Source organism: Chelmon rostratus, chromosome 2, assembly GCF_017976325.1.
Source record: "Chelmon rostratus isolate fCheRos1 chromosome 2, fCheRos1.pri, whole genome shotgun sequence".
NCBI classification, from domain to species: domain Eukaryota; kingdom Metazoa; phylum Chordata; class Actinopteri; order Chaetodontiformes; family Chaetodontidae; genus Chelmon; species Chelmon rostratus.
In genome coordinates this window covers 22,365,011-22,381,584 of record NC_055659.1, presented here as the reverse complement: position 1 = coordinate 22,381,584, position 16,574 = coordinate 22,365,011, and the positions used below count along the sequence as shown (strand labels likewise).

At 45.0% G+C, this 16,574-nt stretch overlaps 1 protein-coding gene across 32 annotated transcripts in view; it reads right to left on the bottom strand.

The window, feature by feature from the left end:
- cast (calpastatin) overlaps positions 1-16,574 on the bottom strand; it is a 34,542-nt gene that overhangs the window by 1,452 nt on the left and 16,516 nt on the right. For 7 of the 32 annotated variants that reach the window (XM_041958606.1, XM_041958666.1, XM_041958623.1 and 4 more), the window contains 33 exons: positions 12,965-13,033; positions 11,405-11,548; positions 10,967-11,077; positions 10,151-10,258; positions 9,429-9,512; positions 9,006-9,050; positions 8,821-8,922; positions 8,629-8,709; positions 8,221-8,259; positions 7,313-7,381; positions 7,021-7,092; positions 6,817-6,924; positions 6,527-6,625; positions 6,286-6,390; positions 6,036-6,152; positions 5,812-5,925; positions 5,615-5,710; positions 4,826-4,930; positions 4,565-4,669; positions 4,315-4,431; positions 4,091-4,204; positions 3,505-3,618; positions 3,230-3,304; positions 2,955-3,059; positions 2,617-2,733; positions 2,420-2,533; positions 2,165-2,269; positions 1,961-2,065; positions 1,748-1,840; positions 1,247-1,291; positions 965-1,093; positions 692-778; positions 34-63 (listed from right to left, as the gene is read on the bottom strand). In XM_041958606.1, the coding sequence (XP_041814540.1) occupies positions 34-63; positions 692-778; positions 965-1,093; positions 1,247-1,291; positions 1,748-1,840; positions 1,961-2,065; positions 2,165-2,269; positions 2,420-2,533; positions 2,617-2,733; positions 2,955-3,059; positions 3,230-3,304; positions 3,505-3,618; positions 4,091-4,204; positions 4,315-4,431; positions 4,565-4,669; positions 4,826-4,930; positions 5,615-5,710; positions 5,812-5,925; positions 6,036-6,152; positions 6,286-6,390; positions 6,527-6,625; positions 6,817-6,924; positions 7,021-7,092; positions 7,313-7,381; positions 8,221-8,259; positions 8,629-8,709; positions 8,821-8,922; positions 9,006-9,050; positions 9,429-9,512; positions 10,151-10,258; positions 10,967-11,077; positions 11,405-11,548; positions 12,965-13,033 (3,123 nt within the window). The remainder of the gene's footprint in view (positions 1-33; positions 64-691; positions 779-964; positions 1,094-1,246; positions 1,292-1,747; positions 1,841-1,960; positions 2,066-2,164; positions 2,270-2,419; positions 2,534-2,616; positions 2,734-2,954; positions 3,060-3,229; positions 3,305-3,504; positions 3,619-4,090; positions 4,205-4,314; positions 4,432-4,564; positions 4,670-4,825; positions 4,931-5,614; positions 5,711-5,811; positions 5,926-6,035; positions 6,153-6,285; positions 6,391-6,526; positions 6,626-6,816; positions 6,925-7,020; positions 7,093-7,312; positions 7,382-8,220; positions 8,260-8,628; positions 8,710-8,820; positions 8,923-9,005; positions 9,051-9,428; positions 9,513-10,150; positions 10,259-10,966; positions 11,078-11,404; positions 11,549-12,964; positions 13,034-16,574) is intronic. The other 25 variants (XM_041958806.1, XM_041958748.1, XM_041958814.1 and 22 more) reach the window with 13 other exon arrangements.

Below are 16,574 nucleotides of genomic sequence, written 5' to 3'. Positions count from 1 at the left end.
TGTAGGCCTTCATGCAGCAGGCAGTTTGCTTACTTTAGACTTTGACTTTGACTTGCTCTTGCCCTGTAACAAAGTTGACACCTTGGTTAGGCTCAAACCATGTTGCTCGATGATGAGGGGGCCGCTGACACAGTAAGTGCTACTACGCAACCTACAGAGGGCGCCATGTAACAATGAAAACTAAAACATCAGTAACTCTTTCCGTGGCATGCCATTCATCAGTTTTACCATTGGATGTCAGGCTTTACAGAGCTTTAGATTTGGGCCTGTATTTATCAAACTGCTAAAATGCTAAAAAATCAATTTCTTATGACTTAAAAATGGTATATTTGACCTCTAAAGTCGGTTCAGAGTAGCTTTCAACAGTAGCTTTTCACAGTCATTGTATAAACAATCATGAATAATATATTGACTGAAACAATATGTGCTGTGTAATCAGAACAGGAGTAACTCACTTCATTAATTTGTCTTTTTCTTCACTTTTGGCAAATAACTTATTTTCAAAGTTATTTAAGTTAAGTTAAGTTAAGTTATTTTCTCTTTAGAACACTAGTAAGTCTAATTCTTAATTATGTAATTCTGTTTGGTAAGTATGAGCCCTGGTCTTGAATTACTCTAACGTTTACTTTTTTAGTAATGCCACCTGATGGAGCAGTCTTACATCCTGATCTCACACAGATCCTCTTTTTACCTTTGGTTTGTCGGTCTTAGATTTGAACTCTGGGGCATCTGGGAGCAGCGTGCCTGCCAGGGAGTCCAGGACAGGACCGGCCATTGGCTGAGAAAGAAGAAGAAAAATCAGATAAACAAACGAACAAACTTAATCAATTTCATGGGAGACATTTTGACTTGTCTCGTCATGGCAAGAAAAGCACAGGTGCAACTATAATGATTAACTGCGGCTCAAATGTGTTCTATAATTAGGATGTGTAAAGGTAGTTTTGCAGTTTATTTTCCGTGCTACCTTCAGTGGCTCTGAGTCCAGCACAGGAGGTTCCAGCTTTGTTGTGGCTGCAGATGATGCAGCGGGCTTGAGAGCAGCATCAAAGTCTCCTGACAGCAGGTCCAATGCTGTCTTATCATCCATAGTCTCCTTCAGAAAGACAGGAAATCAAACCATCTGCATGTTGTATATGTAGAGTACACGTCATTTCACAGTGCCTGTCTACTGTCGTATACTGTGTGTGTGTGTGTGTGTGTGTGTGTGTGTGTGTGTGTGTGTGTGTGTGTGTGTGTGCATTTTTACCTTCTTGGGTGCTGCAGCTGCTTTTGCCTTTGCTTCTGCCATTTTCTTTAAGGTGAAATTGTTGAACATTAGACACACAGTAAAGTTACTATGACTATGATGTACTGTGAATGAGCATATTCCAGTAAATATTCAAGTCAACACCCTCCCAGAGTAGAACAATCTCCTCCATTCTTTAGTCCATCTTCCACTTCATTAGTAGATTAAAAATGCTTTACTGCCATTTCGTAAACGTTAAAATCTAGGAACAACCGTTTCCCACATAACATGCACCAAAATTATGAATGAAGCTCACAGGAGCAGCCTCAGAAAAAACTTAAGAAGTTGACTGACAGAGCTGAAGGTCTAAAGCCATGTTAGCACTGTGAGGCTGCGTGGTGCATTAGGATTCACCATCTGTGGAGCATGAATGTCTGAGGAAAATTTCATGGCAAACCATGTGACAGTTGTTGAGAGTCTGGATCAATGCGGTGGACCAAGAGTCTGTAGATGTCAGTCTACCTTAAGATCTTCCTCAGTGGGTCGATACTCTGGTGGCAGCGTGTCGTCTCTCTCTCCCATCTTTATCAGCTTCTCTTCAACGGCCTTTTTCTCCTGCAACGACCGCACAGATCAGGACAGCTGAGGTGACGGCCAGGCTTTTTAGCCTGAGCGCTCTGAAATGAAAACTATTCCCTCCCATGCTGGCTAATGCTCGTGAGGCACGCTGGCTACCTTTACGATGTCTTTGTCGGGAACCGGGGCGGGCTGAGGTGCGGGTGCGATATCCTTCAAGGTGTCTGACAGAGCGTCCAGGGCGTTGTCTGCTCCCGCCAGCAGCTGAGTGCACAAACACAGACGAAGAGATTCTGATGGACCTGCCGGCCTTTTCAGAGTCTAAGTGGTCCAAAAAGGCTTGAGCTGTACTTGCGTGTTTACCTGCGGGGCAGTTGCTGCGGGACCGCATGCAGACTTCACTGCCGGAGCAGCGGTGGCGGCAACAAAGTCTCCTGCCAAGGCGTCCAGAGCAAAGTCTGCAGAGGACTAAGGGAGTGACAGAATCCAGCCAATAAGATCTATGTAGGACTTACACATCATTACTTCTGTAGGACTTTCCCAAAAGCAAAAAAGCATCTGTCTATCACAACATTATTATTTATGGCTGCAGGAGACAGTGATAGATCCTCAGTGTACCTGTGCAGGAGGAGCTGAGGGGGTGACAACAGGAGCCTGGACAGAAGGAGCTGCAGAGGAGGTCATGAAGTCTCCAGACAAGATGTCCAGAGCCTCACCAGTGCCCATGGTGGGCTGCAGGAGGAGAGGAGGGACACCTCGATCATACAGCTTGTGCTCTGATAATCAAAGGCAGCTTGTGGGTGAATGTGTCTCACCTCAGGTTTGGGAGCAGGCAGCTTTTTGAGTTCGTCCTCTTTGAACCTGTAGTCTGGAGGAAGCGTGTCTTCCCTCTCTCCTACAAGCACGCCTTTCTCCTTGTTCAATTTGTCCTCCTATGAAAAGGAAGAGAAAAGCAGAAAAGGCATTACCTGGTGGGAACATTTACCCTCCAAAACACACATGAAATTACATACAGACTTCAACAAAGGAGGGGTATTGTGCCGACACAGGCCTTTACAATATATATCAAATCAATGCATTCTGTATGTAATATTGGTATCGTACCACATGATAAGGCAACAAAAATGTAGGTATGTGTGTTTGTGTCCCATACCGACACCATGTCCTCAGGTTTGAGTTTGGGGAGTTCAGGTTTTGGTTTGTCCGCTGCCAACGTGTCACCAAGAGCACTGAGAGCATCCAGAGACATAGAGTCGTCCTGTGGAGAGGACAGGAGGGGAAGGAAGAAGTAGACAGAAGAAACAAGGCAACAGGAGGTGAAGTAAAATGTCAAATTTACTTGGTTTAGCTGTACATGAACAAGAGTGAAAAAAATGAAGTGAAAATGAGGCATTTCAGAGAGAAGTCATTTTGTAACCTCGTGTTTACCTTCTCAGTCTTGGGCTGTGCTTGTCGTGGTTGTGCATCAACTGAGTCGGACTGCTCCAGAGGACAGACCGCTTTCTGCAGAGGGACAGGGACACACAGTGGGACATGGAGGCTGAAACACAGCCATGGGACGGTAGAGAAGGCAGGCGGGACAGGAGGACAGGCACACACGGCTGAACAGACAGAGTTATTATACCAGGAGAAACACAGTATAGAGGGGCACAACACGTCGCAGACGTGCAAACACACACATTCAAGCACACCCATGGTCTTACCTCTGGTGTCTTCTTGGCAGCAGGAGGGGCAGGTGCCTGAACTCCAGAGGCTTTAGTCTGAGAGACAAAATCTCCAGAAAGTACATCCAGAGCTGACAAATCCTCCACTTTGGTCTGGAAAGCAGAGACAGCAGCTTTCAGCAAAAAACACAGAGCTCATGAGGAAGTCTCACAAATTCACATCGATTTAATCAAAGTCTGAAGAGAATAGCTCAACATTCTGGGAAATACACTTATTTGGTTTCTTGCCAAGAGTTAAATGCAAAGATCGATACCACACTCAGGTCTGTATGTCAAGTGTGAAACAAGGAGATGTTATCTTAGCTTAGCATAAAGGCTAAAACAGGAGGAAACAACGTAAAACCACAATATGTTGTTTCTACACTTCAGTTTTTGATGCTAAGCTAGGCTAACCGGCTGCTGGTCCTACAAAATGCACACATTATTATTAAACAAGTGGCATACAAAACTGCTGAGTGCCACCATCAGGGCTGCTTCTGTACACAGTTTCCATCTACTGATGACTCATATGTACGTCACCCTGTGGGTTTTGGGTACAGGCCTCAGTGACAGATCCTCAATGTACCTGAGCAGGAGGAGCTGAGGGGGTGACAACAGGAGCCTGGACAGAAGGAGCTGCAGAGGAGGTCATGAAGTCTCCAGACAAGATGTCCAGAGCCTCACCAGTGCCCATGGTGGGCTGCAGGAGGAGAGGAGGGACATGTGTTGTATATCAATGCTCTGCTGTTATTACTGATTATATCACAGTAATACTTTCAGAGGCTCAACCTGAATGTGTCCCAGTCTCACCTCAGGTTTGGGAGGAGGCAGTTTCTTCAGTTCGTCCTCTTTGAACCTGTAGTCCGGAGGAAGCGTGTCTTCCCTCTCTCCTACAAGCACGCCTTTCTCCTTGTTTAACTTGTCCTCCTATTAGAAGAACAACAGGTGGACACGACAACGCCCGCTGAGTGTCTCTGTGAGGAGCAGACATGCCGACAGCAGGAGGCTTTCTGCAATCAAAAGCTGTGAACTCTGTGCCAGTGAGTGTTCGTGCTCCTACCGACACCATGTCTTCAGGTCTGAGTTTGGGGAGCTCAGGTTTGGGTTTGTCGGCTGCCAACGTGTCACCAAGAGCACTGAGAGCGTCCAGAGACAAAGAGTCATCCTGCGGAGAGGACAGGAGATTGTACTCTGCTGACCACTGAAATGAAATGCCTCTCCCACATGAAAGAGTGACAAGGCAGCCCGGTGAACCTGAGAGGAAGCATGAGAGAGGGAAAGCCAAGCAGTGAAAACAATGTGGAAATGTCCCGCATCTCACCAGGCCAGTCTGGGGCTTTCCAGCAGCAGTTGTCTCCACTTTGGTGTTTTTATCAGCAGGACGAGCACACACAGCCACAGGAGGGACCGCAGAGGATTCAACTTTCTACACCAGACAACACAGAAGACGTTAAACTTCATATGAGAGGTGGAACTGAACGAAGGGTTTCACTCTGCAATGTGATCACAAAACATTTCCAGAAATTCTGATCCAAAGTAGAAATGTTGCAAATCTCTTTTTATTATAAAAGAATAGCTTCTTTAAAATTGCGTACAATGTCTGTGTTTTTTAAGTAGATACATTTCTTGCAAACGATTCACGGCTCATATTGGACTGAATACTGTAGAGATGTAGCCCAAAACTGCTATCTGTAACCGCATCTGTTTAATTTCACAAAAATATCTGTGTTCACATTCAGACAGGAACTGATATGCTCATCATCCTCAGCTGTACTTTCTTCTTAGCGCTAATTAGCAAATGTTTGCGTGCTAACATTGTAAACTAGAATGATGAATATGCCTGGAAAGTATTATATCTGCTAAACATCAGTATGCTGGCATTGTCACTGTGAGCGTGTTAGCGTGCACGAGCCACTGTGCAGAAGTGCAGCCTCGCAGAGCTGCTAGCATGACTGCAGACTTTCAGTCGTTTTTGACAAATCAGGACACTGCTTTGGTTGCCAGTAATTGCTGTTCACCTCTGGATTAGGACCAAGCTTATTATCAATATTAGCAGAGATTCGACCAGCCAATAGACTGCTGCATAGAGGGAGGTGTGAGCTGCCTGTACCTTGGCAGTAGAAGAAGAAAGGACAGACTCCAGGGAGAAGCCATCGGAGACTTTGTCCACCGTGGATTTTTTGTCACCAGGAGCTGCAGGGGCTTTCTACAACAACCAACAGAGACAACATTTGAAGAGATTATAGATACTGTGTGCCTGCTTGCATTAGTTTGTCTGCTGTTACCACTGTCAGATCCTCAGTGTACCTGTGCAGGAGGAGCTGAGGGGGTGACAACAGGAGCCTGGACAGAAGGAGCTGCAGAGGAGGTCATGAAGTCTCCAGACAAGATGTCCAGAGCCTCACCAGTGCCCATGGTGGGCTGCAGGAGGAGAGGAGGGACATGTGTTGTATATCAATGCTCTGCTGTTATTACTGATTATATCACAGTAATACTTTCAGAGGCTCAACCTGAATGTGTCCCAGTCTCACCTCAGGTTTGGGAGGAGGCAGTTTCTTCAGTTCGTCCTCTTTGAACCTGTAGTCTGGAGGAAGCGTGTCTTCCCTCTCTCCTACAAGCACACCTTTCTCCTTGTTCAACTTGTCCTCCTATTAGAAGAAAAACAGGTGGACATGACAACGCCCGCTGAGTGTCTCTGTGAGGAGCATACATGCCGACAGCAGGAGGCTTTCTGCAATCAAAAGCTGTGAACTCTGTGCCAGTGAGTGTTCATGCTCCTACCGACACCATGTCTTCAGGTCTGAGTTTGGGGAGTTCAGGTTTGGGTTTGTCGGCTGCCAACGTGTCACCAAGAGCACTGAGAGCGTCCAGAGACAGAGCTACACCCTGAGGAGAAGAGATTGTGCATAAAGTTAATAATCTACTAATCTGTCATATATCATTAAACTACAGAAATAAGAAGAAGAGAGTGTCGGGCAGGGACAATGGCATGAAGTATTTTGTCCACTCCTGTCAATCTCACATCGTCAGTCTTCGGCTTGGTGTCTGCTATGGCATCTTTCTCCATCTTGGCTTTTTTATCAGCAGGAGGACACACAGCCACAGGGGGAACAGCCTTGCTCTGAGACAGCCAACAGAAACAACATTCAACTGTGGTCTACCTTTGTAAAAGTAGTTACACTTGACTTAGATGAAAGATTGTCGTCCGAAAACAACAGGATATCTGAGCACCTTCAGCACCTCATGACGTTTTTAGCAGTCATGAGTTTGTGTAAATTTTAAGCGAGAGGTCCGACCAGCCGCTTGCTGTACCTTTGACGGAGCAGAGGGGAGTCCAGCCTCCAGAGAGAATTCATCCGCGACTTTCTCCATCTTGGCTTTTTTATCGGCAGGGGGAACAGCTGCAGGGGTTTGAGATTCCTGCAACAGAGGCACAACATTAGACAACTCAGTTCTTCCCTCCTTCAGCCGGACGCCACTGTGATGACTTCACACAGACTTGAAGGTTTACTGTACCTTCACAGGAGGTGGTGCAAAGTTTGCGGGGCCAGCAGATGAGGCACAGACGCTTTCTACACGCTCCTTTGTCTATAAATTTCATGGAGAAAAAAACAAGATGGGAACTTGTTAGACTGCTAAAGCACAAAGCTATGACTTCAAGTTCATACCAGAATGGAAGTGTACATTCAAGGCTGATAATGCCAACAACGGACATGCCAACTGCGAATTTAAAGAATGGACATTTGCTAAGAGGGTAAAGATGGAGGAGGGACTAGCAGTTGAGTGCTACATGCTTGAAGAATCGGACCTCATGCTTCTGTGCAGACATGAAACCAGCTGAGAGAGAATCCAGGGCCTCGTCCGCGCTCAGTGGTTTCTGAGATAAAACACAGAGCATGCATCACCACCAGATAAAACATCATATCTACACATGATCAGAGTTTTTTAAACTTGCAATCTGGTGGATTTAGAAAAGATTTGTCCAATTTGTGCTCCGTAACAGTCACAAGATCCTCCACTAGATGGCATGTCTGACCAAGTCGAAGGCGAACAAAAGGGTAAAATAAGTCAAACCAGACTGCATGTACCAACAGTGAAGGAAAAGTACGGACACACCCTTCACATTCCATGGAGACCAAAGAAAATCACAAATAAACTCTCTTAAACAACAAATTTGACACATAAAAGTGATTTGATTGAGCCAAAGCAGAGTAAGCATCAAAATGAAAAACACAAAACTCATACTGGAGGAAAATATCGAGGTGAAGACAGATCGAGGGACAGAGAAGTCTCTTGCAGACAAGATGACAAAGTGAGTGGGAGTAGGTTATGATGCAAATGTAGGTGTGTTGAGGGTGAGTAAACATGATGTGGATACAAAGTGTGTAACAGATGCATCAGTGTGTCTCTGTGGTGGTGCACGTTTCAAATTAATGTTTGGGTTTGGTCAGACAAGAGCGAACGAGCTCGTACGGAGAAGGTGGGTCCTGTGCTGTTTGCCGAGGCCACACCCACCAGTGCCGTGCAACATTCCCCACTCTGGAGGAACCAGGAGACCACACAGTGGAAACACTGCTGATGTGATTTTTTTTACATGTGCCGGTAAAGGTTTAGTGAATAAGCCACTTTGAAGAGCGACTCTCTGAGCTGTATCTGTAGCAAAGTTAGCAGAGCGCAGGAGGCTGCAACTCCACTTAATGTGAAAGGTTCACTTACAGGAACATCCTTGGGTTTAACATCTGCAGGAACTGGAGCCTAGAAACAACAGATCAGTTTCAGACTGGAGGAGCAGCTTTAGCATGTTTTTATTATTCAATGCTGAAGACATCAGTTGGTACCAGAAATGCATGAGGTTTGACACTCAGCCCTATTCATCTCCATCCCAATACAATGGAGGTAACTTAATTTGTTTGCATTGAAAACACACATTTCAAACACATTTTCATTACTATTGATAATCCACAAACTGGACAGGAACTACTTCCTACCGAAGAAGTAGTCCCTATAAAAGGTGTTGACAGTGTGGTCTGTCAATGGGACAAAGAACACACATCGAGTGACAAAGCTAATCAGTGAATCAGAAGAAGCGATGAGGATGGAGAAGAGGAAATGAGGAGGACTGACCAGATTGTCAAATCTGTAGTCTGGAGGCAGCGTGTCGTCTCTCTCTCCACACTTCGCAGCCTCCTCGGACGCAACTCCATGCTGTGATACATGCAACACACACGGTTACTTACAGCAGAGCCATGCTGCAGCTCAGTGCAATCAAATAACCCCCCCACACACACACACAGGCACACTGTGGCTATGCTGTACCTCTTTGACCTCGGGCCCGGTGTATACAGGCTGTTTGGGTGCGATTGCATCAGCTGATGGCAGTATGCTGGCCAGGGCGTCGAATGGATCTGGTGCAGGTGCCTGCGCATGCAACACAACTCAGCACACTAGAGCAAGAAACATGCTTTTCAAAGCAAACTCACACCGTTTCGGTAAGCCTTTACCTCTTTGGCTCCCTTAGCTGCTGTGGAAGGAACCTCCACCTGAACCTGCAACACAGATCCACAGTCAGTACACAGACTTTGATGAAATAAACAAAAATACTCAACACGTGTCATTAGAGTGGTGGAATTTACAGCATGCGTGCTTTACTCAAGTAGCTGCACTATCTGATATCAAACTGTGCAGCAGGTCAAGCCTGACTTTTCCTCATGATAATCCCAGAAAGAATCTAAAATAAGAGATCTGATAATATTCTTGAACCCAGAGACATTTCCCCAAAGCCTGACGAGAAATATCACCAGGCTGAAGAGTACTCTGCTAAATCATGAAAATAATAAATGCATCACATCAATACTGTACAGACAGGAAACAGACAGGACAAAAGTACCAGACAGCCTCCACCTGCCAGTTTCACGATGATCTACCTTCGTTTGTGCAGCTGGCTTTGATGTTTTAACAGGATCAACTTTAGACACATCAGCTTTGAGTGCTGTGATGGCAGTGGCACTCTAAAATACAACAAATGTGAATCCATTACAAATACATGTTGAGAAAAAATTACAGGTCTGCCGTGCATGCACAAACTAACTAATACACCCAAAGAAACAAATGAAACACAGGACAGTGAGGGGCCGACTTCAGCTGAAGAGAGATCCCACCAGCTCGATGACAGTCTTGACTGAAGTGTCAGCAGGTGTTGTGCAATGAAAGTAGCCAGAGAAGACGTCTCTCCGCTGCGTTTGTTTCCTCTGGCTGACTCAGTTTTATGACGTACCGGCGTGTGTGGTGTTGCAAGTGGACAGGTGTGCACTATTTGCAAATACAACGACAAGCATCGGCATGCTGAGCAAAGGGCTGCAGAGCAAAGAACGAGAGTCCTTTATACTTCCCAACCGGTCATTTCCAAAGAAGAAAAGAGAGAGGGCAAAATCATTTGATTAGAAAGAAACTCCCGAAGTGAGAAACGTCCAAAGCAAGTATGTGAGTGTTCTCAGGTAAAGAGCGGAGCACAACCTGATATGACACAAAGAAGATGTTGCCGAAAGAAAGGAATAAAGCAGACAACCAATGCGAGCCCTGAAAAGTAGACCTTGAGGCAGTCACAGAGGCAATAAAGGGTCTGAGCGGCCTGTAGCAGTCAGTGTACCTTGGCTGTGTCTTTGGGTGGGTCTTTGTGTTTGCTCAGAGCTGCAGGAGCTCCAGCGGCTGGTGAAGGAACTGAAGCTGGGGCTTGTACTTGGGAGACAGGTGCAGTCTACAGACATGTGGCCAAATGATTACTCCAAAACACAGGGATGAAAGATTCACAGCACTCGTAAAGCCAGTAAACATATCGAGAAGAGATCACGTTTTAGACCAGTGTTAGTTAACACAGAGCAGGAGAAATGATCTCAATGGTCAGATCTGCCACTGTAGTCCCAATGAGGCAAAAATACACGTTTGAAAGATGCTGAGTGAGTCTACTGAGACTAATCTGACCATTGATCAGTGTGTTTGGTTAAATGCTGGTGCTTTTAGCCCATTAAGAAACATTCTATACGTTGCAGCGCTGCTGACCTTTTCCTAAACTTTCCGCATTGATTTTCTGTCTCTCAGGCAGCTGAAACCAGCTTGAGATATTTAGTGCAAACGTTGGGTGTATTCAGGAAGCCTGCATACTGCATCCAAAATGTGAGAGTCAGCTGCTTAGAATTGTATTCACCAGCTATGCTATTAAAAAAACAAAAATTTCACATGAATGAAAAAGATCATGTGCGTGTGGTCAGGAGAGGCTGTTGTGTGGCAGCTGACACAAACATCATGTGTGTTGGTTTCCCACGAGAACAAGACATGGCAACCTGACCTCAACAGCTGATAATATTTCCAGGTGTGTGTGAGCTGCCCACTTGGTAGAAAATCAAGCAAGTTTTCAGGAAAATGATCAGCAGTAATGGAAATACTCTCAAAATGAGGACACCGTTACCTTTGACATCTCTTTAGGACCGCCCCTCGACCCAGCTGATGTCATGTCAACAACAGAGCCCCCAGCGGACGACATGTCAATAACAGTAGCACCCGCCGGCGAAGTGTTAGTCTACAAATCAAGGAGCACGAGAGAGTTATTCGTGAAGTCAGCACCACAGTTTGTGGCGAGCACTCGTCCCAGCAGCGATGGGGTGACAGCTCGTTAATGTGACGCGGCAAGCGTTCGTGATTCTGCTGCGCGTGAAAGGTCGAGATGTTTGGATGGCCGTGCCAGAGAGACAACGCATTCAGAGAGAGGTTTTGTGAGCTGAAAAGAAGATGAAGAAGCCAGTGAAGAAGACTGCGAGTGTAGGAGGAAGCAGTGATCGGTGTTACATCGCATCCAAACAGCCAAAAGCACCCTCCGCTTTCATTCAGGCATCCAGAGTCCGTCTACCTCAGGTTTGGCTTGAGGTGCCCCTTTTCCTGCTGTCCCAACTGAAACGCTTCCTCCTGCTGCCACGCCACTTCCCGTGGCTCCGCCTGTTGCTGTGGTAACCACCCCAGGCTTTGTAGCCATGGTGGGTCCTGATGATGCCTTCTGCAACGCACCAGGTGTGGAAAAGTCTACTTTCATTACAGCTCATTGGGTGCTTGAATTGCCTGTCGGCCATGTTTGTTTGTGACGATAGTTCATGTATTTACAGAGGTCGGTTTATTTGTCTTGAGGAGCAATAATCATAAATAATACATAAAAACAGCTGCATAATGTAAATGATGGATAATGCTCAATCCCTCCATCAGCTGCTCATGTTGGTTTATAATGAGTGAATGAGTATGAATATTTTTTCTTGTCTGTTTCTTGCGAGTTGACCAACTTAAAGGAAGTGCAATATCAAATCAATGGAGGAGCCCTTTAACTTCATACAAAGAGGTAAAGATAATCCTTTAGATGGCCTTCAGCAATGGACTGCTGCTCATACACAGCTCCTGAAACATGAGCAGCTGTACCCCACTACGGCAAAGTCGCTTATAGCTGAAGGTTAATGACTGAGTAATACAAGCTTAGTCTATTAATAACACTGGAAGCGTAAAACATGTAATTCCCTCACACTATATTCCATGACTATTTCAAACATTGTTGCATCTATTTTCTGCACTCAGACACTTTCATAGTTTGCATATCCCACGGAAGCCCGACAATGTGGGAGCCCAGTTGCTGAAGGTCAAGTGAAAACACTTCAGGCTGGTCCTGTTGATCTGTCCTGTCAAAACACTGTCTGGCCTTGAACAAGTAAAACACTGAAAGCCTGTTAGGCTGTGGACTCAGTGAAAGCCCTCTGTTTTCCAGCCAAAATCGGCTTCTTGAGGACATTGTTTCAAGACATAAACTGGTCACTAAGAGTCTTTCATTACTCTCACTGGAGAGAAGGAGACTTTCACTCCTGTTCGTCCTAAACTGGAGAGACTTTTGAGTAAGAACAGTTTCTGCTGAATAACTCTAAAAAGTCTTTGTTAAAGTCTGAAACTGTTTTCAAAACCGACACGTAGTCATGAACAGCACATCTGCTTTATAGTGGCAATCCCTGAGTTCTTGATCAGCACACCGCTGAATCATTTTAACATGTTCACTTCCCATAGCTGTGCTGTACATAACAAACATTAAAGAACTATAGTAACATCTGGAAACGGCTCCAATCGGCGACAAATCGGACTGAACGGGAAGGAGCAATCACTTTCATCCATTGTTCTGAGAGCAGCGTTAAGGGGTTAAACCGCTTCCCCCCACTGAGGAGCTGGGTGTTACCTCGCTTGTGCTTGAATGGAAGGAAAAGGAAAGTTTTCTTTTCTGTGTGCTTCTTCTCAGAGGACACGGCTAAGCCTAACCCCTCAGTTTACTAACAGGAAATACTACGGTCCAGATAATGGGCAGGGGTCAGAGGTCAGACTGGGATTGTTCAGAGAGAGCGGCAAGAAGAGAAGAGGTTAAAGGGTGCTGAGGAGGAACGTTCGATACCTCGAACTGTGCAGGCTTCGCGGTGGAGCCCTGAGCTGCCGGTTTGGGTGTGGCCTGGCCGGGCTGCGACTGCGGAGAAGGAGACAAACAGAAAGAGAGCGAGAGAGAGAGAAAAGTTACGCATGTGCTGCGAAAAATCTACCACAAACCATCAGAGCCATTTCAAGCTCGACACAGAACAACATCTCTGTTTCACAAGCGCCGATATTTGTGGAAAACTAAACATTCCATGCAGCTCATTTCTCGACGGGGAGGACAACACGCGGAAACGTCAGCACGGCTTCAAACTGTACTTTTTTATCTTAGAGAAAGATGGAGGACGACAGAAAGACAGCTAAAGATAGAACACATCTGCTGCAGGGCAGGAACACACGGCTGCCCACAAACACATCCATCAAACTGCAGCCAGAGGTGGCTGATTCAAGCACAGCATTCCAGTCTGAAGGGTGCGCCTGTTGTTCGACAGCAGACAGCAAAGAGACCCAGTATTATTGTTGTCTTTGGTCGCCTCGGCAACTCACAACATCGACGACACTGACATCATTCATTTCAAAGAGGTCGGCCTTTGACTTTACTGCAGCCATTTTCCTTGCGCACATACACACACACACACACACACACACCTTCTCACACAGTGTCAGTGGAGCCGGGACCTGAGATTTCTGCCCAGCCCATCTACTCTACTGTGGCTAGAGATGCTCTACATGCTATTAAGAAGGTTTATCGGCTTATTCGACAATGCCAATAAAGTTTGTTCAAAGCATTACCCCTGGACTAAGAGTAAGAGTGCGTTTCACAATAAACAGAATGATAAGTAGCATAATCCCAGTAATATCCCTTTGCTAATGGCTCACTGACTAAGATAAACATTAACTTTCCATCTTTGATGCTGATTAAACATTATTTAAAAGACAGCACAAATATTCACACAGTTCAGTCACACTAAGGTCTTTAATTAATCACAATTTGGTCAATCTGGCATTAATTGTGACCCCAAACTCAGTGAGAGTCAACTGGAAACAGATGAAGTGTCCTTATCCAAACCAGATGACAGACAGCGGTCAGTCTGTGCGTTAACATGTGGAACTACACACAAGTGTATTAAAGTAAAGTTTTCAGCTCATCCAGGGACCAGGGTGAGTAAACGTTTTCTTTTCTGCCGGAAGAAAGTCCTCGATCACTTTGACAGAACAAGAAGAATTCTCCTCATCTGTAATAGTTTTAACTGAACTGTTACGATGCTACATGACAGGACAAGCTATATATGGCCATAAGTTGATCAGGCTCTTTTACCAAAACCAGAAAATAGCTTGACCAGGATTTGTACTGGTATTATGGAGATTTACGTTTTTATCTCGCCCTTGAGAGTTTCTATCTCATATCATATCAATAAAACACAATATATCTACAATCAAGCATCATTGTACTGTCCTGTCGACATCTTCACAGCCAATCCATGAGAACACGCTGGATGGGTGTCATCAGCTCTCTCCCCTTAACAGGAATAAGACCTAGTTCACAGATTTATCATGGGAACAAGGATACCGCCACTTGTTCTCTTATTAAGATAATGACACATTATCTAGATGGACTTATACTTATTTACTTATTACTAAATAAAATAAAAAGTGATTTAAAAAGTCCAAGCAGTGGCAACAAAGCAGACGTGCAATCCTCAACAGTATACAAACTGCACTAAATATACCCCTTTTTGAAGGTAGCCATGCATGCAGTTCAGTATTTCTGAGGCACGCCGCGGTCTCCAGGTGGAGCCCAGTATGCTGCAGAGCCCAGCCCAGTCCTTTCAGGTGGTGTGAATAGAGTACAGAGCCTCCACCCCACTCACAGCAAATCAGAATTGAAGCAATTAGTTTCACATTCAACCCATTGTATGGCTTTGTATCATTGCGCAGTCTGATCTAACCAAGCCAGTTAGTGAACATTACCTGTTATTCCGTCCGTTCGTACTAATCTGTATGCCAGGTTGTGAGATTTGGGTTTTAACACACAGGCTGTCAGTCACTGCCCTGTCAAACATACTGTGCATGCTAATGCACGGCCACAGATAACAGTCTTCACACTGTTTTGTGCGATCATTCTGAATTTCAAAGAGTCCTCTGACAAAACAGTAACAATTAACATTATCATACGTCTAAGGGCCTGTAAGCCTCTGAGTGGGTAAACCTGTCAAGCCAGTTGTGCATCATTTTGCAGTTACGCTGAGGTGGCAGGATGGAAGGTGAAGCCAGGCTGGTGTCTGTGAATGACCTCAGCGAGCAGAGAGAAACAGAGGGACGGAGCACAGTGTCACTTGCACCACTCTGAACTATCTGCAATCTGGCACCTCTGATTTAGAAATGATCGCAGCTCAGCACTGTCAGTGATTGCCTCACACACTGCCGTTACATTTAACACAAATAAGGTCACTTATTGAGGCTTATTCAAGCTTTGAGACTCAAGTGTTTCCTTAAACCAAATAAAAAGTAAGGAATCATGGTTTTTTTTTTACCTTCAGACCTTATACAGCTGACGAATTCAGCTGGAGATAACAATATCCTCCTACCATGGCTCCTACCTGTCCTACATTGCTTCGTCTTTTCTCTTTAATAACATAATTATCACTGCAATGACTGTTGGAAGAGCTAACATGATGCTGTTTAGAGAGAGAATAAGGAGGAAGTGGCACAAGGGAGGAAGTGAGGTCACAAGCAGCCAGGGCATCCCCCTGCCACAGGGGAAGTCACGTTGCTCCTATTACTGCTGAAAATATTGATTGTTGCTAAGTTACCACACATAAAACTGTTATAAGCGAAAAGCAGAAGCAGAGTTGTCCTGCAAGCTGGGTAGTAATGCATGATGTAACAGATGTGTTCTGAAGGTTTAACCTGCATGTGAAACAGAAATCCAGCAGCTAAGATATTTCTAATGCAGGACTATGAATCTAATGTTGGAAAAGTTTTGAATTGTACCAAGTTTAAAAATCCCACAGTGAAACACTGTGACTTCAAACTCCATTCCAGTAGAACTCCAGTATCCAAACCAGAACATTACTTTTGTTGATTTTGGTAAATGCTGCATTCTTGTTTGCTTTCTTGGTCAGAGCTGGTTATCTTAGCTTAGCATAAGAAAAAGCTAGTTTGGCTACACTGAAAGGTAAAAAAAAATCCACCTAATCTGAAAAAAAGATAATAAATAAACACAACAGGGAATGTTAGCTCTCTACTGATTGCAGCTTTAGGTGCTTAAAGCTGGAGAGCAGGACTTTTACATATACATCACCATCTGCTACATTCAAGGCCTTGTCAAAGAGTTCAGACAGTGATGACCAAGTCTATCACCACCAGGTAAATCTCTCTGTATTTCACACTATACTGTCTGTGGTGACGCTCCCCTGCTGGTGCATCAGTAGTGATACGTTTTACGTCAACCGGCAGCCAAGCAGCTTTAATTTCATTTGATTAAAGGGACTGTAGTCCCTGCAGCGTTGGCTTGCACCTTCTTGTCTAAAACACGATGTCTGATGTCTCATTGAAAATAAACAGATGATGACATAATTACTGTGCTCTATACTTTCCCTTACACTCATACGCATTGTGGCAAACCCAAAGCT